General features: G+C 41.1%; 1 protein-coding gene across 1 annotated transcript in view; it reads right to left on the bottom strand.

Moving 5' to 3' along the window:
* Window positions 1–26,265, bottom strand: part of igf2bp1 (insulin-like growth factor 2 mRNA binding protein 1) — a 162,684-nt gene that overhangs the window by 14,478 nt on the left and 121,941 nt on the right. Inside the window, 6 exon segments of the mRNA XM_028819218.2 lie at window positions 2,839–2,958; window positions 3,160–3,282; window positions 3,582–3,717; window positions 7,766–7,888; window positions 18,638–18,772; window positions 19,908–20,198. Coding sequence (XP_028675051.1) covers window positions 2,839–2,958; window positions 3,160–3,282; window positions 3,582–3,717; window positions 7,766–7,888; window positions 18,638–18,772; window positions 19,908–20,198 — 928 coding nt within the window.

Genomic DNA, 26,265 nt, shown 5'->3' with positions numbered 1-26,265 from the left:
AACACATGCCTCATGTTATTTTTTTCCCCCTTCTTGAGTGAGTTCACTACTAGTGGATTAGAACATAGGCATTCCGAGGACTGATGAATGTTCCTCTTTTCCTTTCGTCCCTTGGATGAGATGTAAAACCAGAGGTTCTGACTCTATGTGGTGGTCGTAAAAGGTGAAGGTGAAGTGTAGGGCGTTTCCTGATTTCGTGGCTAAATAGGCCATCACGGCCTGGTCATTGGGGCTTCCTAATAATCCCCGGTCTCTAATCTCTCACCCCTTCACCACCTAATTACCAATGTGTGGTAGGCGTAGTAGTGCAAAATGGCTGCCGTCGCGTCTTCCAGGTGGATGCTGCATTTTGGTGGTGGTTGAAGTGGCTCCTCCCTTTTCTATGTAAATGCAGTGTCTTCTTCTACTTAGTTCTTAGAAGTTCCAGTCAACTGTCCTATCCTTAATATTTTCCTGGTGATTGTGGTTTCTCACCATCTGTGTATTTCCGTAAAATTCTGGTTACAGTAAACCCTCTTCTGTTTCCCAGGAGCTTCTTCTCACCCATCATTCTCTTCTGTTTTACTAATACTAATTAAGGCTGGCACTCTGCCATACATTTGGTTTTTTTCATGAAACAGATAACGCAGTACATATAGGAATAATTTGATGAAATACTTATGACATACTCATGAACCAGAGTAATAATTTTAAACTCCCAGCTAAATAAGTGTGCAGGAGTAAATCAGACAATTGAATGAGTAAAGAACGATGCAGAATAGAAATGGTGGTTTGGATTTCTTAATGGACATGTAGTCATTTTTAATTACAAAATACTGAAGATGGTAATGGAAAGGAAATCAAAAGACGTTAGTATGCAACCAGACAAGAGAATAATATAAAATAAATACATCATAATAAGTATCAGATAGAAGAGTGAACAGTGTGAATATCTTAAAAATTTCCCTTTAATAACAGGATAGTAATAATTGTTTTTTATTCTTGGTAGCACTTACATGTTATATTAACACATTGTTATGTATTAATTTTTGTGTATTTTATCATTTTTTCACAAATAATTTAATTTCTCTGTTTTTTTTTAATTATAACTAAATTTGACTTTCAATTTGGGGTGGAGTGGTGGCTCTGAGGCTACGGATCTACAAGGTTGCTGGTTCGAATCCCGTAAATGGCAAAAAGTGACTCTACTTCGTTGGGCCCTTGAGCAAAGCCCTTAACCTGCAGTTGCTCCGTCCTGGGTATGACATTAATCTGCTTCCCCTGCAGGGAAAAACCTGGGGGTTGGTGGCAGAATTGGCATTCCAGCTACCATAAAAAAAAAAACCTCCCACTGTTCCATTCCATCTAAACTAGTGTGGTGCTGAGGTGTCACCCCTTGCATGGCTGCACTCGGGTCCTAATCCGGGGATCCTGAGTTGGTTTGTCTTGTGGCGGATGCGGCAATGCACTGTATCTTAACCTTTCTTAATTTGAGTTTTACTTTTGGTACGTATTGTTTGTGTGGCATCGTTTGGAGACATCACGTAAATGTGATCGCTGAACTAACAACATCATGGAAGTGACAATATACAGTATAAATGTGACGGTCACTTCATGCACCGTCACTCAGTGGATGCAGTCATCGTCATACAATAGTTCTTCAGTATTGTGGTTCGTTTCTGTCATGATTTGGTATGATTTTGGGTCCTGGAAGGGCCATCACTGTTTATTTCCATCATTAGGTCTGTTTCCAGCGTAGCCAGGGCCATGGCTTCTGAGGTTGGGACCCATGCAAAATTAACAAGTGCCAATATGTGGATTTCAGATCTCTGAAGTGTTTGCAAAAGTTTATCTTTGTGCTCTTTTCTCGCGTGTACTTTTGGGTTTGACCCTCTTGTTCTCTCAACCATGATTACTGTCTCTCGTATTGGGCTTCAGTATTGTTTCGCTTTGTATCTTTTTTATCGTTTCGTCTTTTGTACACACATCTCCTGTTTTTTGCTCAAAAGTGTATCTGCCAGTTTGTTGATAGAACAGTTTCTAATTCAAGATGGCCCTAGTGACTTCGACATTCTAAAGTACCAATAAAATGATACGGTAAAATCAAGCCCTGACTTATCAGTGGGAGAACTTAAATGCGAGTATATACAGTACTTTCTCAGAATTTATCTACTTTGTTAAGCGAAGTATTACAGTATATAGTGTCACACAATTGCACCAGAGGCTCACCTAAGGTATGTGGTATCACCCTGGGATGAGAGGTGGCACTGACGTTAATAGTCTTGTCTCTTTTTACCCTCACAGCCTTGGGGAACCGCCCCTTAAAGAGCTGAGAAGCTCTGCCTCTACCATTCTATCTGGTATAAAAGGAAGACACTCCCTGAAGGTGGCATCTCATTTACGGACCTGACCGTTGTAGTGAGTACTTAGAAACAGCACCTGCGAGTGCATATTTTCATTTTTTTTCCCTTGTAATTAAATGGGGTTTTGCCTGGTTGGTACCCTGCTACAGTAGGTAAGGGTTCTTGTGACAATTTATCTCCATTTATTTAACAAGGGGGTTTAGGGTACCCATCATTCCTTTATGAGAGGGGTTTGTTTATATTTCGAAGAATGGTCCGGTTATCTATATTCCTTTATATTTTATGGGGAGGTTCTGATTAACTGCCATCACGTTGTATATTTTAAAGGAGTTTCTTGTTAACCTTTCCCTCCTTATATTCCTTTATATTCCCATATCTGACATTTGTAGGTTTGCTGTCAGAAAATGTTTTTACAACAGGTTATCTCATAAAGAGCAGTTACTTTAACATCCCACACCACATTAATTTCGATCAGCCAGGTTAAGGGAAGCATCACCTTGATGGAGGCTCCAGCAAATCGTGAAAGCTGTTTGATGTGCTGTCCTTTCTTCCCAATAATGGCTCCCACTGCTTGCGCTGGGATAAATACATTGACCGTCTCTTGCTCTGGTGTCTGCTGCAAAAGAAAAAAAAGAAACAATGTGTTACATGGCTATCTTTTGCAGTACATGTGTGAAGGAATCTTTCATGTGATAATAAAGTCAGTTCTATTTGGAAAAAAGTCAAATACAATGTAATGAAGTCCCTCTGACACACAGCAAGATCTCAAACCAGTGTACATGGTTTCCGAGACAGCAATAAGAAGATGTGTAGTTACCGCAAATGATCCATAAGGGGCAGCAGAAGCCGAGTTCCCAGGAGGAGGTGGCACTGAGGAAGATGATGGTGGGAAGATTCCAAGTGCATTAAGGTTCAATCCTGGAATCAAGTGGGCTTGAAGCTGTGGGGGAAAGTTCAGTTGCCATCAGAAATTGTTCTATAAATGTAAGGAAAGCCTCAGACAATGAAACGGCAACAGGATCATACAAGGGTCTGGGGTTTGAACAAAGGGCTTAATACAAAGAATGGGAAGGGCATTAAGAATCAAGACAGTGAACAAAGAGAAACAAGTTAAAAGAAAATAATATCTAGAAAGTTAGGATGAAAAAGATGAAGACATGAGGAATCTCACAGACAGCTTAAGGGAGACAAGTAAACAGAGAGAGAGTGGCTACAGGACTGGCCGCCTGATTCACTTACGTTCAATGCTGCCATGTCGTTTTCATAGGCTTCCCGCACCTTCTTCATGATCTCCTGCTCGGCCTGGCAGCAGGCCTCGATGGAACCTTTCACAGTTATCGTCCTCTCAGGGTTATATAGCGTGAGATCCTGCAGCCTGAGACATGAATATGGGGACAGTGCATGGCTGCAGTTAGTCTCAATGCAGCACACGGAAGTCAGATATGTGACCTGACTTATCCACACCTACATTTTCTCATCTTATTTGCTTTATTTGCACTCCAAGATGGCAGAAGGGCTCTTTCTAGACTTTTTGGGGCCTAAGTACCACACCTAGTTTAGGGTTCTTACCTACACAGAGAATACGAATTACTGTATGGGGGATACTGCTTAGGCTCCAAAGGGGCTAGAAATGGTGTATATTTTGCTTATGCCAAGAAATAAACTTGGTTAGCAATTAGCCCCTTCAAAGTTATTAGCATTCTTGATTTCCATTATCAGGAAAAAAAAAAACAGTATGGCACCCAATAAAGTGAATACTTACAGACAAAGAGCTTTAAGGCAGCATTTCTCAAACACTGGGTTGACTGGGAGTCACTGTTGTTTCTAACGGTAGTGGGTCCTGGTGGATTGCGATTGGGTCATATGGTGGGTCGCTGCTGTGACTATCGTGCTCAACTCACCTTGGGGGATCGCTCTGAGGATCACATTCGATTCACCAAGGGAGACCCCTCTTCCCCTTTGGTGGTTTGTGATGACACTTGTATGAAAAAAAAACTAGGTCACGACACCAAAAAAGGTTTAGAAACACTGCTTGAAGGGAAATAGTACAAGCAAATAAAATATCAGCGCAAGATGTCTAAATGTTATATAAAATATATAGCTCCTTACAAAACCTATTTTTAGAAAATTTAACATTACAGCATGGTCACATAATGTAACCTTATGTGGAGTCCGTATAATTATACAATTTAGTCAATAAAAGACAAAATGCTCAGTCAGAACTGATCATATAATCCTGCTTTCATGCTAAAGGAGTTATATGAGAGTCGGCTTTATCCTAGCTTTAAAGAAGACTTTTCAAATTAAATTTATAATGTATCTGATTACATTAAAGGCTTTTTCTCTATATTTAATTTTCATGATTACTATGATAAAAGTTAAATGGTAAAAGAACGGTTGGGGGGGGTATTGTGCTACAGTCAGTGTTGTGCAAGTTCACACCTCACAAAAACTCGCTCAAAGTTCAGTTCACACAGATTAAAATGAATAAATTCACGTTCATAGTTTACCATTTAAAATTTGAACTAGTTCATGTTCAGTTCATTTTGTGTTTTTTAAGGAGTGAGAATATATGACACATGAGTTTACTTTTTTCAATTTTGCATGCTGTATATTAGGCTATTACATTCATTCATTTTCCAACCCGCTATATTCCTAACTACAGGGTCACGGGGGTCTGCTGGAGCCAATCCCAGCCAACACAGGGCACAAGGCAGGAACCAATCCTGGGCAGGGTGCCAACCCACCACAGTAGGCTATTACAGTGTTCTTGAATAAAATACAATAATTCTGAAGCCTTTTTTATTTAAACACTAGGGGGCTTGGCCCCCTGCTCACTTTGCCCGCTCCCGGGCCTGTGCTACGCGCTATTGTGCGGATGTACAATTTAAACACATTTTTATTTTCATAAGTATTGTTACATATGCATAATAGAACTAACTATTTTACATTACATCGAGTAATTAGCCATATTAAAGATAGTAAAACATAATAATTTGAAAGTAAATTATGTTTCATGTTGTCTTATAGTTTTTATTTTATTTTACAGTTTTTATTTTATTCTGTTTGGTTTTGAAATGAAGACGCAAATACACTTTTACTGTAAAACTTCAGTAAAAACTATTTTTTTAATTACATTTTTGTCAATATCACATTGAATTTTGATTCTGTGTTGGGACTTTCATCATGACAACGCAACTTATAACAGCCCATGATTTAATTTAGTTTCTTTCTCTCTATTAAATAAAGCGACTTTTTCGAATGTTTGGCTCTGAGATTTGCTAATTGTCTTTGCAAAAGCTGTTCTATCGGGAAACTATTAAAGTTTTAATACAAATGGCATATCAAGATCTCCTTTGGTGTCTAATGTTATCCTCAGAAGATGTACTACATTACCTTTCTTGGATACATCCTTCTTTGTACAGTAATTCGTGCGTTGGAAGACTGGACGGTGTTAACAGTTATAGATATTCTATGGTATATTGTAAGTTGATGTTTTCATCTTCCACACGATCACCACCAACTGTTTCAGCACAGTATATTGATATGCATTTACTCAATTTGCTGAGTAACCGATCAACATTTTCACGTTAATTCGTTTGACTTCATCGTTTCTCAGTGCCAGGAATGCCCGTGTACTCATTTTTTCTGTTGATAACCCTTCGTGATGAAATTCTTCAATAAGATTTGGGCATAATAAATTATTATTAATTATTATTATAATACGTCTTCTTTAATTCAGAACTTAAAGTGAGGAAAATGTTAAAATTTATAACAGCTGAGACAGCAGGAACTGTGTCTGACAAAAGCATTCACACAAATGAGAGGTGAGAGTACTGTGTGCGTGGTTGAATATGGTTGAGAGAAGGGCGTGACTTGAAAAAATCTCATGGCCAAAGCATCACGGGACTTGAAAAAATCTCTTCAAAAAAGTCTTGTGTTGTTGCAGGATTTTTTTTTATATAATAGAGAGATTGAGTTATAGCCAGCAACAAACACGTATAACCAGATATGCTAATATCCTCCTGGTCAAAAAAGAAATTAAATAGATACAAGTATACATATAGTACTAGAGTGTTGTACCGTGTTAGCCATTTTGAATGTAGAGAAAAGCCAAGCAAAATGACACCTTTTATTGGCTAACTAAAAAGATTACAATATGCAAGCTTTCGACGCAACTCAGGCCCCTTGCCTGAAGAAGACAAAACATATAATCTGCACCTAAACCAGATCCAGAATGTCACATAAAACTGAACTGGCTGATGTTCAGGTTCTTCACTTGCAAATATGTTAAGTTAAGTTCACCGTTCTTAGAAAAATGAGCTTGTTCAATGAAAGGCACTCTTTTGAACTAGTGCATGCACAACATTGGCTACAGTAGCGGTCAACCCTGACAGAGACCAGGCCAGTAAGAAAAAACACACAAGGGATGTACGGTAGATGGGATTGTTCACATTAAATAATGATGAGTCTGGAAAGGAAAATAGGGACACCATGACCAAACACCTGTATAAGATCACTTTTCCATTAATGTATTCATATTTATCAAAATAATTCCCAAAGCTATATTGTCGGTTCACTTTTCCCTGTTTCAAGAACTCAGGGAAACTGAGCTTATCCCAGAAGCATCAAGTGCAAGGCAGTTGATAACTGAGACCCTGCTCACACACAAAGTCACATTCGCTCTCGCTGCGCCATTTCAGAGACAGTAATCAGCCTAAGCTGCATGTTTTTGGGATGTGAGAAGAGGTTGTAATAAAGTAGTTGCATTGGAAGGCATCAAACCCAGGTCCCTGGAGCTGTGAGACCATGCAAATCATTGGGCCTTCCTATACTGGAGTACAAAACATTAAATAATTGAAGTGATCCTTGATTGCGACTGCAAAGTTCTCCCCTACATCTGTTTATTTTTGTCAGCTTATTGACTACTTAATAGGAATCTTCACCTTAAGCCAGTGTTTCTCAACCTTTAAGTATTTGCGACACGAGTTTTCATAAGTTTTAATTGCGCCACCCTAACTTTTTTTGAAAACCTAATAAAATTTATTCCTATATTTTTTGCTGCCGATACACTGCTACAGGTTTAAAATTTCCCTATGAATAGCAAAATTACGCTACATTTGGCAACATTCGCATCCCCTTTTTTGTTACTTCGCCCCACAGTTTGAGAACCGTTGCCTTAAGCCATCAGGATAATCGCCCTGTCCTAATGCTCATTCCAGTCCTAGAGTGACCTGCACACATTTGACTGAGCATACAGACAAGCAAACCCAGGACCAAAAAGCCATAAAATTAAGCAAATCAACCAAGCAATCAGTCAGTGAATATTGATTTTATGTTGTGCCATTCATAGAATAAGTCATCACAGGATGCTATCCATGTCTGATGAAAATGACTTCATAGAGAGAGACAGGGAAACTCACGGTGAAATGGTGATCTTTGTATCGGTATCCTGCTCCACTTTCTTCAGGTTGCGTCCTTCCTTGCCAATCAGCCTTCCTACAAAGTTATTGTGGGCAAGAATCTTCAAGGGCACTTCTTCTGCACTGAATGGAAAAATAAAACAAAAATCAAAAATTTTAAGGAGTCACTGAATAATGGAATCAGATTGTTTGCAAGCATTTCCACAAGCCGAACTCTTAACTACCTTCTGGCCTTGGGACATCTTAGCTATGAGCTAAACAGACAAGGTTGATGGACTGAATGGTCTCCTGATCCGTCTCCAGACGGATCAGAGGACATATCATTACCCGGAGGGGAGGTCATTGGCTGGCGGGATGAGGGAATAAATTTATACCCAGTCGGTATGATTTAATGGATGGACTAAGAAAAACAGAGGATTGGGAGTTGTTCCATTCCCCATTAAATACAGTAAGTGGCAGTGGTGCTCATATGGTCACCCAGTCTGGATACCCACAGTGGTACTTGGTATTTGGAGTCCAGAAGTGCAACCCTGTTGGGGTCCCTGAGTATCGTTAGAGGGTGCTGTCAGGGAAGGACCTCCCAACTTTTTCTCTGATCTGGGATACAGCGTAGCACCCAAAGCATTGCTGTGTCAGACTTAAAAAGAAGTCGGCTGCTTCACATCATGGAGTCGGGAGGCAGTGGGCAACACTCAGAGGAGGCAGAGAAGAAGGAAGAATTACAGTAATCCTTCGCTATATCGCGCTTCGACTTTCGCAGCTTCACTCTATCGTGGATTTTATATGTAAGCATATCTAAATATATAATGCGGATTTTTCGCTGCTTCGCGGGTTTCTGTGGACAATGGGTCTTTTTACTTCTGGTACATGCTTCCTCAGTTGGTTTGCCCAGTACAAGGGACGCTATTGGCGGATGACTGAGAAGCTACCTAATCAGAGCATACAGTTAAGTTCCTGTGTGCTGATTGGCTCAGCAACGGAGTGCTGCATTAACCAGGAAGTCTCATCTCACTCATTCAGCATTAACGTGCTCCTGCTACTGCTTCAGGAGCCGTGTCCAAGCGCCAACAGAAGATGCAAATGATTGCAGAAAAGGTAAAAGTTTTGGATATGTTGAAGGAAGGGAACAGCTACACCGCTGCAGGACACCATTACGGCATCAATGAGTCCACGATTCTTTTTATTTAAAAAGCAGGAAAAGCATATAAGATCTACGGCCGCAGTGTCCTTTAACCAGGGCGCAAAACGAGTTGCAAGTGGACGTGATAAGGCAGTAGTCTGGATGGAATCTGCTTTAGGGATTTGGATTGAAGACTGCTGGAAGAAGAACAACGGCGATGCTACACAGTCGCCTGAAGAGGATCCTTTAGAAAAGCTGTAACGCTCTCCTTTGTTGTGCAGTAAAATTAAACTCAACGTTATCGGACAAGTCGTCATGTCATTGTTGGTGAGTAACCATAATTAATTATCTACGTACAGTACTTATTATATGTACATAGTTTAGTGTCACTGTACACACATTTTACTGTATAGAATTTTTCTTGCATTGTACGTATTTATTGCTGGTGGCCTGTCTGTCATAATGGCTGTAACATATGTGATATCGGAGACGCGCGATATCTTTAAAATAATATTTAGGTTTTACTGTATATAAACTGTGTTTACATACATAATTTCAACGAATCTTACCTAATATCTAAAAGAATACAAAGGGTTTATGCTGTATAATTGTGCGGGAAATGTTTATAATAGTGTGGGAGAGTTTATAAGGGCTTAAAATATATAAAAAGAACCATATGAACATATGGTTTCTACTTCGTGGATTTTCACCTTTCGCAGGGGGTTCTGGAACGCAACCCCCGCGATGGAGGAGGGATTACTGTACATACTTTGTATTGTTTTGTGGTTGATTACTGCAGAGAGGATTGTGAAAAGTGCTTGGTGTGAATAAAATATCCTTTATATTATTCCAATAACGTGCGGTGTACAGTAGACCCCCGTGAAGACGCGGTTCAGGGTTCGCGGCCTTCTCAGATTTTTCCTTAGAACTATGGCTTATTTCGTGGCAATACTGTACTGTAGAGAGAATAGGAACCAACTGTAGGGGAAAACGCGGCTTGGGATGGTGAAAGTAGCCAATCCGAGAGCATTGCACTCTACTAGAATTTGAAAGTGTAACTCCCAGCAGTCCCTGCAGTGGCTCTGATTGGTCTTCTGCTGAGGGTGCAGGGGCTGTTGGGGTCAAAGGATGTCAGCGCAGCTTTTAAAAAGCTTTTGTAATTTGTGTTTCAAGTTCCTGTCTCTCTGCCTGCCTTCTGTTGGGTCACCTGTACTTATTCATTTTCTTTTGGATCGTTTCGTGGATGGGGTCTGGATTCTCTGCCGCCTATCTGTGTACATGAGGACTGTAAGTGGATTCATTGCCATCCTGCGAAGAAAGGAAGCACTCCTGAACTCATCCACCCGTCTTCACCATTTCAGGAACTACCGGTAGGACTATCTTTATATTCCCATTCAACATGCAGATCTCTGGGCTATCTATTTTCATCATTACATTTCATCCGTTGCCGTTTTTCATGGACTTTACTGTGTGTGTTTTGTTGGTGCTTTGTTGCACTTAATGTGTAATCGCCGTAAGGGGAACAGGGGTGGTATTGTTGTTTTCTTTTGTTTTCATTACATTCTTTATTTGCTGTTTGATTGCCGGCTTGCTTTGTTTTTGTCTATGTTGTTGAGTGCGTGTGGGTAGGGTCAAGGATGGGTGCATCCCTGGAATCTCCACCATAAAAATAAATAAATCACCATCTTCTCGACGGTGTGAATCTTAGCGGCACCGGACCGCTACAGCGTTATTCATTTCTCCTTGCTGCTGATTGACTGCTGCCCTGTGACGCATCTCCAGCCGAGTGTTCTCGTGTTTTCCGTTTTGTTCTTCTTAATCCTTAAACCGCCGCAACCGGCTATAGTCGTTTCCCAGTTCCATTTGCCAGCACATAAGAGCCGAGTATATTCGGCGATGTATATTCATTGAACACAATTTACCAGCACGCCAGAGCTGATCAGTCAGTGCTGTCCATTCGTTGAGCAGCCATCTCATGACCACTGGCACCCCCTGCAGTACTGTAGCCTCACTGTCTCTGGGATTGAGCCGCTGCACTATAGCCTGTGAGCGTCAGCGTTTACCTCTGTGTGCTCACGTGCAGCCAGTTCAAGTGCAGTTGGCTCGGTGATTTACTGAATTTCATCAATAGCATCAGTTGCACCTTGTACATATTGTTCCAGTCGTTTTTTTAAATAGTTTTTACAGTTCATTACCAGTGTGTAAAATGATCAGTGTTGCAGTAATTGTGATGTTCTTTGCATGAAAAAAAATACGTGTTCCATTAAAATTTCACTTTTTCTTTGTGAACTGTGACGTTTACTTAAAAAGTGAACCAATAAAGTAATTGCAGTCTGTTTCCTTTTAGGGGGCGATACCTCCCTAGTTGGAATAAGGTCTTTTGTAATTGTGGCATTTTAAGTAACCGAAAACTATATAGATACAATATTAAAAGGCGATATCCCTCCCATGGTGATACCACAGTAAAAATCACATAAGAGAAAATAAGTTAGCTTTCTTTACTGACGATTTATGCGGCATTACAGACGGGAAGCCTATAGCAAGACAATATCAAGGTTGGATCTTGATCTATACAGTCTGCCATCTTTCGTCCCTGCGCTGGAAGGCTTTTCAGGATGGATGGCGATATCACCCATCCGTCCATCGTCTTCAAAGTATTTGGCTGCTGTCCAAGTCTTATATACTGGTTCCTCCACATGCAGGCCCTTACTTAGGTTCCAAACAAGGGAAGGAGAGGATTCCATTTTATCTCTAACATACAGAAATAGTACAATGCCCATTTTTCGTAGTTGTACCTTCTCTCTTCAAATGCTTGCCTAGCAGTTCTAAATGCTGAGAGCCCCTGTGTGCTAACTTTGGCCTGGCCTGTACATGTGAGTGGATTTATACAATAATTATTGTACAGAGCACAGTGACATTAAACTTATATTCTTATTACAGCGTCCAGGGATGCATTAACCCCCCAAGTATGTGGCAGTTTAAGTGTTAAAGCCCCAAGATGTCGCTGAAACGCCCTGCACCTTCTTAGGCCGGAGTTTATACTTCACGCAATGCGACGCATGCTGCAGCGGACGCTCCTGCTACACAAGCGTTGAAGTGTTTATACTTGTGCGCGTACTTACGTAAATCTGGAGGAATCTGCCAGGTGGCTGTGCGAGATATTATCACGGTGAGAACATGTTCGGCTTCTCTGTGTTGTGAATTGCCTAGAACACCCTTTAAATTCCGATGACACCTTATCGCAATATCTCTGAAAAGGATGCTTATTGATTAAATCCAGGGATGTGTCCATTCCAGCAAGCATTGGGCACGAGTGAGAAACAATCCCTGGACGATGCCTCGGCTCATCGTAAAGTGAATACAAGCACACACATACACTAGCGTCATTTTAGTGGCACCAAATCCCCAAATCTGCATATCTTTGGAAGGAAACTGCAGCACACTGAGGAAACCCAGCAGGAAAACGTGTAAACTCCAGGCAGGGAATATCAGCGACGTGACTCCCTGCAAGACAGCAGCGCTAATGCTCCGCCACTGTCACCCCATGTGTGTAATTATTAACAGTATTCATTATTTAAACAAAATTACCGATTTATCTGTAAAATGTAATATACATATTTTAATGCTTTTCATCATGAAAGTGATATCAAGTATAAATCTAAGGATTCTAAATGTGCAGAGAGTTGGAATATCATACATTAATGTGCTCAGTGTGGCGATCTATTGCTGGCGATTCGCTGCTGTCAGGAGCACAGGAAGCCCTAGAAAAAAAGACAGCATAGAAGATGGTATGTGAGACTTTTAAAACGTATCGTGTCATTACGATCGGAAATATGCAACGCTTGAATATAAAAGCACCATGAATACATTTGTATGTCGGCATTTTGCTTCACCACATCGAACCATTTATCAAATATCGAAGCGCGCACACTGATCTCATAGGATCCGCAAAGCGGCTTTCTGTCACATGTAGATAGTAAACAGAGACTCTGACGTCTCATTCCAACTTTTAGCACACTGCGCCCCCTGACTTTTTGCTGGTACTGCAACTCGCGCATGTGTCGCGTTAATTTCTGAGGACCTGCTCAGAGGACGCATCAAATGAACACTCAGAACGCGTGGCAGCCATGATGCGGGTGTGTACACGTTCTGACGTGAAGTATAAATGAGCCCTAAGGCTTCTGGCAATGAAAACACGCTTGCATGAATTACAGTACATATAGCGGTAACATCGGTATTTTACATCTCTAGCACAGTACAATACTGTACAGTATACAACTTTACCTTAACATTCATTTTTTTAGGTAATGTATTAAGCTGCGGTTGAAATGAAATTAAAGTGTTTTGGGGGCATATTTAGGGTTTAAACTATAACAATAGGCATTTTTTAACTACATCCATAATTTGTAGTTCTGCGGTGGGTTGGTACCCTGCCCAGGATTGGTTCCTGCCTTGTGCCCTGTGTTGGCTGGGATTGGCTCCAGCAGACCCCTGTGACCCTGTGTTCGGATTCAGCGGGTTGGAAAATGGATGGATGAATGGATAATTCGCAGTTTTTCACAATTCGCGGGTGCTCCTGCAAATTTTGGGAGTGTACTGTATTAGGGTTTGGGCTCAGTGGTGCCCCCTTGTGGTCACACTACGGAGGACTATTTGTTCCAAAATTAAGTGCGATCCAATGTGTTAACTACATTGAAATGCAATACATATGCTATTTAATTTTGGCACAGTTTTATCACGTCATAACTAAAAATGTATCCATCAAATGATCAATTGCTGTTCACTACAGCATGCAATATTCTGGTCAGTACAATACTGAAGCACATTGCATTTTAGTTCATGTCTGTGGACTGCATGTCTTAACTAAAAGCCAAGCAGACATACTGCATTTCACTTAGCAGCAGCTCCACATGTATTTCACTTTGATTTCAAGACCACGCTCCAAACTAAAAGTAATCAAATGACCAATCCACATCAAAATGTGGGCTAAGGGGCATCAACAGTTGATATAAAAGAGGTGTTCTAATCTTGAGTGTGTTGCACTTGGTAAAGAAGGCGAACAGGGAGTTGATAAGGCAGAGGATCCGCCGCCTCATTGAACAGATGGAAGCAATAAAAATTTCATTCTGTTGCGTGACAAAAGAAGGGAGAAACTAAACAATATCTGGTGGTCACAGAGGGAATAATAACAATAATAAAATAATAATAACATGGATGCTCGCCTCCTCTCGCTACTCAAAGCACTTAAGACAGAGAGGAACCATTTCAACCACTGCCAATGCACAGCACCCACCCACATGATGTGACAGCAGCCATTATTGTGTCAGTATGCTCACCACACATTAGCTATTATGTGGTGAAGGAGTGAAAGAGAGAGAGATAATTAGAGACAGAGGATGGTTAGGGGGCTGGAATGGATGGGACCATGATGAACAATTTAGCTAGGACATTGGGATAAGCCCTGCTCTTTTCAAAAGATGTCCAGTAATCTTTAATGACCCACAGAGAGTCAGGACTTCAGCTTTACATATAATAAAAAGCTATGAAGAAACCAAGTTTGGAGTCACTAACAAATGTTCAGTACTTCGTAAACATCGCAAACAACCCACGCCTCGAAAGTTTAACCGCACTGACTAATTTAACAAGTACAAAAACGAAAACAGCATTAGGCACCATAAGAGTAAACTTTCTCATCGAGACCTAAAACATACTTTTCAATTGTTTCAGATAACGACTCCACAGTCCACACTGACTAAACTAATGCTCGCTGGCCGAACACAGAAACATTTAGAAGTGGACCATCTCGTTCCTCAACTGTTGCCTCGCCTTTTTGAAGTTGGTTGGTCATTTGATTCCTTTTAGTGTTGGCGCAATTAAAGCATGGACTCGAATTGAAATGTAATACACACAGAGCTACCGCTAAGCAAATTGCAATACGTCTGCTTTTCCTTTTAGTTACAGCACGGGATCTATGAACATGATATGTTTTTTTTTTAATTGAATTTTAAGCTGACAATAAATTTGGGTGCCATAGTGAAAAGCAATCGATCATTTGGTTGATATGTTTTTAAGTATGACACAGTAAAACTGTGCCAAAATGAAATGCACCACCTGCTTATGTGTTTGTTGTATGTCAACGTTGTAAACACATTGGATTACATTTCATTTTGGCACAAATAATCTTCCATTTTTAACCTTTGCAGGTTAATGAAGAAAAGTGCAAAGTGCTAGACTTGGGAAAATGGAACGTCAATTATGGAAGACACAGACCTACAGGAATCAACCTCTGGAAAGGATTTCGGGGTTTAAGTTGACTCAACAATCTCATCCTCTAAGGAAGATCTAGAAGTAATTAAGTAATATCGTGAAAACTTTTGAATATAAATTGAAGGACGTTATGCTCAGACTATGTCTAATGCATTGGTCAGACCACATCTGGAGCACTGTGTGCAGTTTTGGTCACAGTGCTACAATAAAAAGACAGAGCAGCACCTGAAAGCGTGCAGAGGAAAGCAACCAAGTGAATCCCAGGACTTAAGGACATGTCCTACCAAGAGCGGCATTTGGGGGTGGCAAGTGGGGTGACCGCCTGTAATAAGAATACAGTGGTACCTTGAGATATGAGTGCCCCAACGTACGAGTTTTTTGAGATACGAGCCGTCACTAGGTCGATTTTATTTGCCTTGAGTTACAAGCCAAAATTTGAAATACGAGCCATCAAAGAGCTTGTCACCGCACATTCCGAGGAACTGACGACGGAGGAGTTGACGGAACTACAGACGCGGCAACATACGGAGATTCTGCAGGAGATCGGTATCACGGAGGAGGTTACCTCATAAAGTGAGATAAAGGAAGTGTTTGCAATGTGGGAAAAAGTTTCAAACTTTAAAGAAAAGAAACAACCCTGAAAAAGGTGCAACTGATCGTGCAGCGGCGCTATTTAACCTCATTGCTTAACTCATTTCAGAAACATTCTAAAGGGGAGGACTAAACAAAGCTCCTTGGACAGGTTTCTATTGAAACGCCTTGAGAATGAAAGTGAGGAAAGCGTGGCAAAAAGAAAAAAACTAGTGAAGAAGAAAATTAAGTTAAGCAAAAGTGAAAGAAAAAAAACATTACAATTCGCTAATCGGCTTCGCCAACATCTATTTATTTCTTGAGATTCTCTTTTATGTATTAGGTTGTGTTTTGCTTGTATACAATATTTGTTCATTAACAATACTTTTTTCTTATGTTGAAAACATTTAACAAAAAATTGGGGTGTTTTTTTTGGGGTCTGGCACGAATTAATCTCATTTCAATTAATTTCAATGGGGAAAAACTGATTTGAGATAGGAGCATTTTAACTTACGAGCTCGGTCACGGAACGAATTAAACTCGTATGTCAAGGTACCACTGTATAAGTTTAATGTCACTGTTTTCTGTACAAAAATTATTTTAGAAATCCACTCACATGTACAGGCCAGGCCAAGCATAGGACAAGATAGACAAAGACAGCTGGAGGAATGTGTAGTCAGCCTAAAGACAGGTGTATACTATTTTGTCCCCTGTCAGCACAAAATCTCCTTTCCTTGTCTAGAACCTAAGTAAGGGCCTACACGTGGAGAAGACAGTATATAAAGACTTGGACAGCAGCCACATACTTCGAAGCCATGGACGGATAGGGAGATATCGTCATCCGTTCTGAAAAGCCTTTCAACACAGCGACGAAAGATGGCAGACTGTATAGATCAAGATCCCACCTTGGTATTGTCTTTGCCATAGGCATCCCATCTGTTATGCTGCGTAAATCGTCATTAAAGAAAGCTAAGTTATTTTATCTTATGTGATTTTTCCCGCTGTATCACTATGGGAGAGGTATCGCCTTTTAATATCATATCTATATAGTTTTCGGTTCCTTAAAACGCCGCAATTGCAAAAGAACTTATTCCAACTAGGGAGCTATATCGCCCCCTAAAAAGAACACCGCCCCAGGCCCCACGCCTAAAGGGGCCCCACTTTTGAGGTCCGCGTGTCCTGTTCAAGTGGATTTGTCAAGTTACTATACAGTAATCCCTCGCTATATCGCGCTTCGACTTTCGCGGCTTCACTCTATCGCGGATTTTATATGCAAGCATATTTAAATATATATCGCGGATTTTTTGCTGGTTCGCGGATTTCTGCAGACAATGGGTCTTTTAATTTCTGGTACACACTTCCTCAGTTGGTTTGTCCAGTTGATTTCATACAACGGACGCTATTGGCAGATGGCTGAGAAGCTACCCAACCACAGCGCGTATTATGTATTAAATAAAACTCCTCAAATATATTGTGAGCACGGGGGCTGTTCGCACCCCTAGAGGACACGGCCGCTCCTCAAAAAACGCTGAAAGATTACCTTCACAGTGCTCCCTTCTTTGCTGGGCTTACTTACATGTGGCTGCTTTGCAAGCGATATGCTTCCCCGCATGGTGCTTCGCATACTTAAAAGATCAAACAGCACGTATTGATTTTTGATTGTTTGCTTTCCTCTCTCTATCTCTCTCTCGCTCTGATGGAGGGGGTGTGAGCAGAGGGGCTGTTCGCACACTGGCCTAGAGGATACGGTCGCTCCTTTAAAAAATGCTGAAAAATGCTTGCTCCCTTCCTCGCAGCTACTTTGTCTGGCGGTGCTTCGCATACTTAAAAGCTAAACAGCCCTATTGATTTTTGACTGTTTGCTTTTTTCTCTCTCTCTGATGCGCACTCCTTTGAAGAGGAAGATATGTTTGCATTCTTTTAATTGTGAGACGGAACTGTCATCTCTGTCTTGTCATGGAGCACAGTTTAAACTTGTGAAAAAGAGACAAATGTTTGTTTGCAGTGTTTGAATAACGTTTCTATCTCTCTACAACCTCCTGTGTTTCTGTGCAAATCTGTGACCCAAGCATGACAATATAAAAATAACCATACAAACATATGGTTTCTACTTCGCGGATTTTCACCTTTCGCGGTTGGGGGGGGAGGGGTCTGGAACGCAACCCCCGCGATGGAGGAGGGATTACTGTATATTCTCCCGTATATATATAAGATGCTTCTAAGAGGAACCCTTATCACATACCGAGACTCAAGAGTATACTTTCAGTTTGGGTACTTTTCTAGAAGAGGCCCTGCTAATTTTAACATGACAACGCATCACATTTTGCACTGTCATGCTATTGTCATGAATTATGAATTGCACTTTATTGTTGTATTTTGATAAAGTTGGTATGTTATCTTGCAAAAATAATGTTAACATTATTTTTATTAAATTTGCACACAGGTTTATATAGTCCACTGGTAAACAGCGTTTGACGTAACCGGCCCCGCGTGGGGTTGGTCAAACCTAGGCTCCCGCACACCCCTAAGGCCGCCTCTGTGTCCTACTGTGACAGACTCGGAGAACTAAACCTGTTTATCTTCAAGCAGAGGACTGCATGGGGATCTAGTGCAGGTCTTCCGAATCCTCGAAGGCATTGATAAAGTAGATTCAGCAGAATTATTTCAACAAAACAGTGAATCACATACTTGAGGACACCAGTGGAAATTAGGACTAAGCTAGGAAGCGCTTCTTTATGTAAAGAGACATGTAGTTGAGGCAGAACCCTTGGCAACCTTTACAAAGTATTTGAATGAGATTAGCTAAACAAACGAGCTTGATAGACTGAATGGCCTCCTCTTGTTTGTCAAACGTCTTATATTCTTAACATGTGTGCCGCCCCCCCAACAGTCCCATGGGACAACTCCCCACTCACGTCTTGGTATCCTTTGCCTCCTGCTGCATGATTTCCAAGATCATCTTGCAGGCAGCAGAACATCCTTCTGGGGTTGAATGGATGCTGATGGGCTTCTCAGCAGCTCCAGCATTTTCTTTACGATGAACATCAATCCTGCAATGAAACAGAGGACTTGAATGAGTTGCGGGACAAAGAATCAGAAACCCCAACCAGCCAGCCAGCTAGCCAGCCATCACACCACTGTAATACTCTGCCCGGTGGTCTTCCACTTCAGGTACCCATCAGGCTTCTACTTTAATTTAATTCATTTTGGTTTTTCTCTATTAAGCAGGGCACATTCAATCAAATTAAAACAAAATCAGCTTAATCATTTTGTCTCAAAAGTGAAGCCCAGGAATATATGCCTACAGTCAGAATTCCATCTATCCATCCATTATTCAACCCGTTATATCCTAACTACAAGGTTACGGGGGTCTGCTGGAGCCAATCCCAGCCAACACAAGGGCAAAAGGCAGGAAACAAATCCTGGGCAGGACGCACACATACACACACACACGCACGCACACACCAAGTACACACTAGGGACAATTTAGAGTCGTCAATGCACCTAACCTGCATGTCTTTGGACTGTGGGAAGAAACCGGATCACCCGGAGGAAACCCACACAGACACAGAGAGAACATGCAAACTCCACACAGGAAAGACCCAGAAAGCGAATCCGGGTCTCCTAACTGCGAGACAGCAGCGCTACCCACTGTGCCACCGTGCCGCCCCAGTCAGAATTCCATTGTTTTTTTTTAAACTTTTAGGAGGCAATTCCTGTGAAATCGTTTCCCATGGCTATGGTGCGAGACTGGGAAGCGCAAGGATGCTGGTTCAGTTCCCAGTATGACCCAGAGCAAATCATGTAATTTGCTGTGAGTCAAATGTTAACTACTGTCTTATAGCTCCATTTTTGCAAGATAATTTGGGGTTGTAGGCACCCAAGGTGCTATAGGGAATACAAAGTTGTTTGTTTTTTTATACTGGTGGTATGTGTTGTGAGGCACACACAATCACCCTATCCTTATATAGTGTCTTTCAAGTTAATGCATACAGATACAAAAGATTCCAATTGTTGTTTGTAGAAAAATGGTCTGACTGGGTGGATTTTAGATGAGACCAATAAGCAGACTCCAAAAGGGGGACACCTGGACGAGGGCTACATTTTGAACCCATGATCTTCTGACCTTATTGTTTAAGATATCCAACTCCACACAACCCTTCCCCTCACTAACAGCCTACTTACTTAGACTGAGTCTGTTTTGTGATATTGCGGATGGTTGCCCCCTCTTTTCCGATGATGGCTCCCACATATTGCGTTGGTACAAGGAGGCGCAGGGGGATGTCGGAATGCTGGTGCTTTGGAGTAGCCACAGTCCCTGGTGAGCTCTGGCGGGGTACCCCACGGGGTCCATATCCTGCTCGCCGGCCATTGTCTGGGCTCTGCTGTCCTTGCTGGGCTGACTGTTCATCTGGAATGTAAGAGACTCGAAGGGCATTGTTCTCAAACTGGTAGCCATTCAGCTTCTGGATTGCCCTGGCAGAGAGAGAGAGAGAGAGAGAGAGAGAGTAATAAGAGTTATACAAGGTGTCAAATTCCAAGAAAATGCCAGTTGAGGATTGATGGAGATCCAGAGTCTCCTTAGAGATCTTTCTGTGAATGGCAAAAATTATTTTGGTCATCTCTGTTCACATTTATAATTGGTACATTATATTAATTTTTTGTGCCCGTCCCTTTGTATCTTTTGGTGATTTATTTATACTCGGGGAATCTGATTTTCAAATGAGTTTCTCTCTGTCTGTCTGCTTTTAAATCTTAATAATATTTATCATTTTCCTGCGATGCCATTTTGGTTTGCTTGCAGGATTCTCGATTTTGTGTTAGAAATGGCAAGTTGTTGCCTAGGCAACTCTCCCAGTGTTCTGTGGGAGTCCGTGGCATTTATCGTCATCGCTGTGACTTATAACTTCTGGCATGTACATTTCTTATTTCAAATTTACCTGTGTGTTGGACAGAAAAACTTTACGTGTGATTCTCTGGGCTTTACTGATCCAATAATGAATTATACAAAACAAACAATCAATACCTTCTAATATAAATGTGTTGTTACTGTACAGTATTGTACTTGTATGATGAACAAAGGAATCACTAGTGATAGAGTTCTTTTTCCCCGGCAATGATTCAGGAAGGAAACAGAAGATACCTGAATCAGGATCATGAACCATGCTGTGTTCACATAGTAGTGGGGTTTTCAGAGGTCCAACTCGTAACATTTTACCTTTCCTTTTCACTGCCCTTGTGTGAATTTTCGGTTTCACTTTTTGAGGAATTGCAAGGACTCTGTTGATTTGTTATTTGGTTGGCAAAAAAAGGAATAATATATAAACTTTTTTTTTCTGAAAATAGCGAGCAAATTAAAATATCTCTATATATTGTCACACATGTGCGATTGGGAGGCAGTAAAAGGGCCTGAATAATAATAGTACCATGCCAGACAAGGGGGTGGCGAGCTGCACTGACTTTCTCCCTCAATCCTCTGCAGACCATCCACGAGAAATCCCCCTAGATCCCGGTGCCTTAGATGACATCACTTCCAGTACCGGCACTGTTGATGATGTCACTTCCAGGTCCAGACAATGCTATTTCAGGTTCCGGCGCTATTGATGACATCACTTCCGCCAAATCACACCACCCCTTGAACCATCCCGCTGATGTCACTTCCTGCAATGGCCTATTTGCAATCTTAAATCAGTTCTGTTTTGGACTTCAACCTGTGAACAACTCAACCAAAATACCCATTTGCAGTCAGGGCATAATTTACTGGTGGCTGCCCCAACCCTTTTTGAAATCTGTGGACTGTTATTGTGACAATATATAAAATCCAATGTCTGTCTGTATGTCTGTCCGCTTTACATGAGAGAACTACTTAACGGATTTAGATCGGGTGTTTTTCTATAATTTGCTTGAACATTCCGGTTGATTTTATGACTTCTCTCATCACGCTAAGTATCATAGGTCACTTGCGCTATCGATTTATTCCGAGAGACACGCAGTAGATAGATAGATAGATAGATAGATAGATAGATAGATAGATAGATAGATAGATAGATAGATAGATAGATAGATAGATAGTAGGACTAGGGGAGGGGGGTTTTGACCTCCTCACTCACGCTCCAGCCTCGGAGCGTGTACCTTACCTCTGCTTAGCTAGTGAACGAGAGAACTGCTTAACGGGATTTAGATCGGGTGTTTTTCTATAATTTGCTTGAACATTCCGTTTGATTTTGCAACTTCTTTCATCGCACTAAGAATCATAATTTGCTTGCAGGAGTGATATATTCATGCTAATCCGATACAGAGGCTCAGACGTCAGGAGTAGGAAGCTGGGCAGGGCCCTCCTCACTGTCCTGTTTCACTACTACGTGGGTGTCGCCACGGGGGATTGTTAGTATTTAATATACAGTATATCACATGCTCCAAATGAAATTTGACCACAAAAATTGCATTCCTGGCTGATCAAGTTAATTTTTTTTTATTTTATACAATTGGCTAATATGAAGCCTCCAAGTAAGAGTTGGCAGTCCCTCTGTATGGATGAAGCTTTCAAGAGAAAACTCCCCAAGTCTGAGGGACTGGTCCATGATTGAAGACTTGGAGAGCAAGGTGCCTGCCTGTAGAGATAGGATGCAGTGGTTTCACAGGCCAATTCCATGGCCAGAGCCCGTGGATTAATGAACATCGAAGGAGAAAGAGAAGAAGAGCCATCAGCAGCACCACCGAAGACTCTAGATGGCTGTGGCTCAACACAGGACAGCCATGAGGAGTGAAGTAGCCTACTTACTATCTGGTGCCAAGCTGAGGCCTGATTAACCTCAACTGGGTAAAATGGAGGAGAAAGACCCAATCCAAGAATCCAAGAACATCACTGAAGATGTGGCCAGAAGAATCACATAGAGTATTTACTCGGTCAAAGCTAGTGGTATATCACAACTGGAAGAATTTGAGTAGGTTTGTTTTCTCCAAATTGTCTGACTTTTAGCTAAAGTTTCGTAGGGCAATCACATGAAATGTCCAACTCGATAAACCTATATTTACCGTCTGTCTGATAGCATGTAAACACAACATCAGACCAACCATACTGTGCACCTGCATTTGAAACATCTACATGTGAAATGAAAGCTGCTGACAGTATCGTGAACTGTGCTGCAGCTCTCCTCTTGCACTCTGCTGAATTGATTTTATACGACTCACTGAAAATACTTCGAGGCACGAGAGATTTCACTTTTTTGGTTTTTAATAAATTTGCAATATTGCTGTTCAGAATGCGACAAGCGATTCTGTGACTTCACACAGGATAGAAGCTGTATTCCTCTTCTGAATGTAGGAAACAGTTCTTAAAGAAGAGCCATCTTCAGAACCACAAAACAGTTCACACTGGGGAAGCCATATTCTGGTTCTGAGCAATCAGTTTTCAATGAGTAGCAGTCTTCAGAACCACAAAGGAATTCACACTGGAAATTCTGCAAGAAATACAACTTACCAGCACCAGAAGGACACTGGGACTACAACCCAAACTGCAGAATGGAAAATGAGGGGGTGTTAGTCACTTGGGACACACCAATACCGACTGACAGAAAAACAGATAGGAAAAACAGTCTAAGAAAGCCTGGATAATAGAAGGATCAGTTCCTAGCGACTACTCACTTCATAAAATGGCAACGTACCAAGAAATGCAATTTGAGATATGGCAAGTGAAGGACAAAAAAACACAGAAATAGTGCCGGTTGTTCTGGGATCAACAGGACTAATAAAGGGGAATCTTTCATCCCATTTTGACATCTTACCAATTACAGTAACTCCTTGTGAAATGTGAAAACAAGCCTTATTAGGAATAATGCAGGTGTCACGCTGAACCCTTGCTGCAGACTTAAGAGAGTAAGAAATAAACCATACAATTAGACTGAAGAGTGAGGTTCACTGTTTAGGTAGCACACCAAGAAAATCTGAGGAAATTAAACCCAAGAGATGTCCTCACCTTTTGCACAAACAAGAGCAGTGCAGATGGCTAGACAACAAAAGCAAGAAAACAAAAGGACTGACCGACGGAAGGAGAAGAGCAATTGAAAAGACTACAGATATAGCGGAAAAGTATGCAGACCTCCTGCTCCAGCCATACGTAGATCAAGAGCTAACCCATGGATGGCTTAGAGGCAGTCAGTTAACACCCAGGGACGAGCGCCTAATAATGGCAGCACAAGACAATGACCTGCACAAAAGATGGGTCAGGGCAATGATAGAAAAGAAGGGGAAAACATGTAAGTACCGATTCTGTCAAAACAGAGATAAAAACAGTCACTCTAGTTGCTGGTTGCAAGGTTCTGATGACAGAAGGCTTAAACACACAAAGATACAATAAACTTGCTAGACTGCTTCACTGGAAAAATATGCAAAATGTCCAACTTGCCCGTACCAGAGATGCATTGGAATGACACTCGAGAACGAGTAACCGAAAATGATGAGGTGTTAGCATCTTGGGACATAACAATACCAAGCCCATCTGGATGCCCTACCAATTACCATTACTCTGTATAACTTACAGAAGAAAGCACTTTTAGGGACAATACCAGTAGTCCGCTGAGTCATAGCAGCAAACCTAAGACAATAAAACAGTAACATGGCAAAAATCACTCCACAAAATCAACCACACTTCAGGACTCAAAAATGATGGTCACTCCTGTGCTGTAAAAGTAAGTAAACTAAACCATTGTTGGGAAATAAATCCCCAAAAGAAGCCATATTGCCATTCTGAAAGTGGGAAACGATTTACACAAATTTACAGTCTTCATGCCCACATAAGACTTTACACTTGAGAGAAGAATCACTCCAGAAAAAGAATCGCACTTCACAATTTAAGAGTAAGGTTCACTCCTGTGTTAAGAAAAAAGTAAGCAAGCTAAACTATTGTTGAAAAATTAATCCCTGAAAGAAGACATATTGCTGTTCTGAATGTGGGAAACGATTTGCACAAATCACCAGTCCTTATGCCCACACAACACTTCACACCGGACAGAACCCATATTTGTCATTAATTGTCCCATGCTAAATTCTTAGAAATTTGTCATAGGGCTTGCCATAACTTTTTTTTTTTTACTCTGCTTTTCGTTCTTTTCCCTGTCCTTTATCCCACACTGTCATTTATGTTGAGGTCATGGCTCTGGGGTAGCTGTTCTAATCCTTATAGTACTCCATCTACAGCCTTTTATTCCATGTAGGTCTTAATTGTGTTTGGGGTCATTACTGTGCTGGAAGATGACATTTTTGCCAATAGGCCCTTTTCCCGAAGGTACAGCACAATGCATCAAACTCTATTTCTCTTTTTCAGCAGTCATCATTCCATTGATTTTGGACCAGATCCTTACCCTGACGGCTATAACTCACCTCAGATCATGACAGAGCTATCAATGTGCTTCATAGAAGGCTACAGGCAAATATTAGTGTACTTTTCGTCGACTCTTCTTCTGACACACCAGCTAGGATAACATCACTCCTTTTAGCATGTTGTCAATCCATGCTTTATGGTCTTTTGTGCAATGCCATTTCTCTATGCCCTACAAGACTTCTTTATACAGTCAAAGCACATACTTTGTTGCTGGATGATTCTGGCAAAACAAAACCTTCAAAGAAAGAGTCACTCGCTTAGCCACATATACAGAAGTGAGGCGAGCACATCAGCAAAATAGTATCCCTTTTACCTTTCCTCCCGCCGCTAAAACACAAGTGAGGTGAGCACGTTGGTAAAACAAAACCTCCTAGGAGAGAGATGCCCAGAGTAGTTCCTTTCAATTATCTGACATCTCTACATTTCAATTTTTTTTCTGACAATTTCAATAGTTTCTAGAAACAGAATTTGAATAAAATTTATTGGCCATGTACACATACAAGGAATTTGACTCTGGTTTTGGTTACTCTCTAAGTATGTTATACACCTGAGATAAAAAAACAAAATAGAGAATATATATATATATATATATATATATATATATATATATATACAGTATATACTATGTATACAGTGTATATAAATATATATATAAATATAAATAAATATATCCATCCATGCAAATTGCAGAGTGCACAAATTTATTGTTTCCCTGCTGGAATGTATTTTACATTGCTCATGATGATGCCAGAGTGATCCACACACAGAACCTTTGGACCAAATATTCTTTGTGACACTTGAGTGTGAGGTGGCCCCGGAAGTACAAGGCTACAGCATGAAGCTCAAAGAGCCAGCAAAGCAGCCCCAAGTTAGCGAGTCACAGACAAACTTGCTTACCCGCTGATAGACAAGGGGGCAAGCACGTCCACAAAATGGACGATGATTTCAACAGTTTCTAGGAGCTTTTTATAGCACAGGCTTACACAGCTAGTATATATACACTGCCTGACCAAAAAAAAAAGTCGCCACCTGGATTTAACTAAGCAAACAGGTACGAGCCTCCTATTGGATAATTACTGCATGGGCGATTATCTTTCAGCTGGCAACAAGTTACTTAACCCCAACTGGTGCAATGAGTTGCTTCTCGTTTCTTAAACCACCATG

This window comes from Erpetoichthys calabaricus, chromosome 14 (genome assembly GCF_900747795.2).
Source record: "Erpetoichthys calabaricus chromosome 14, fErpCal1.3, whole genome shotgun sequence".
Taxonomy (NCBI): domain Eukaryota; kingdom Metazoa; phylum Chordata; class Cladistia; order Polypteriformes; family Polypteridae; genus Erpetoichthys; species Erpetoichthys calabaricus.
Note: the sequence above shows the minus strand (reverse complement) of the source record. Positions and strands in the feature narration are given on the sequence as shown.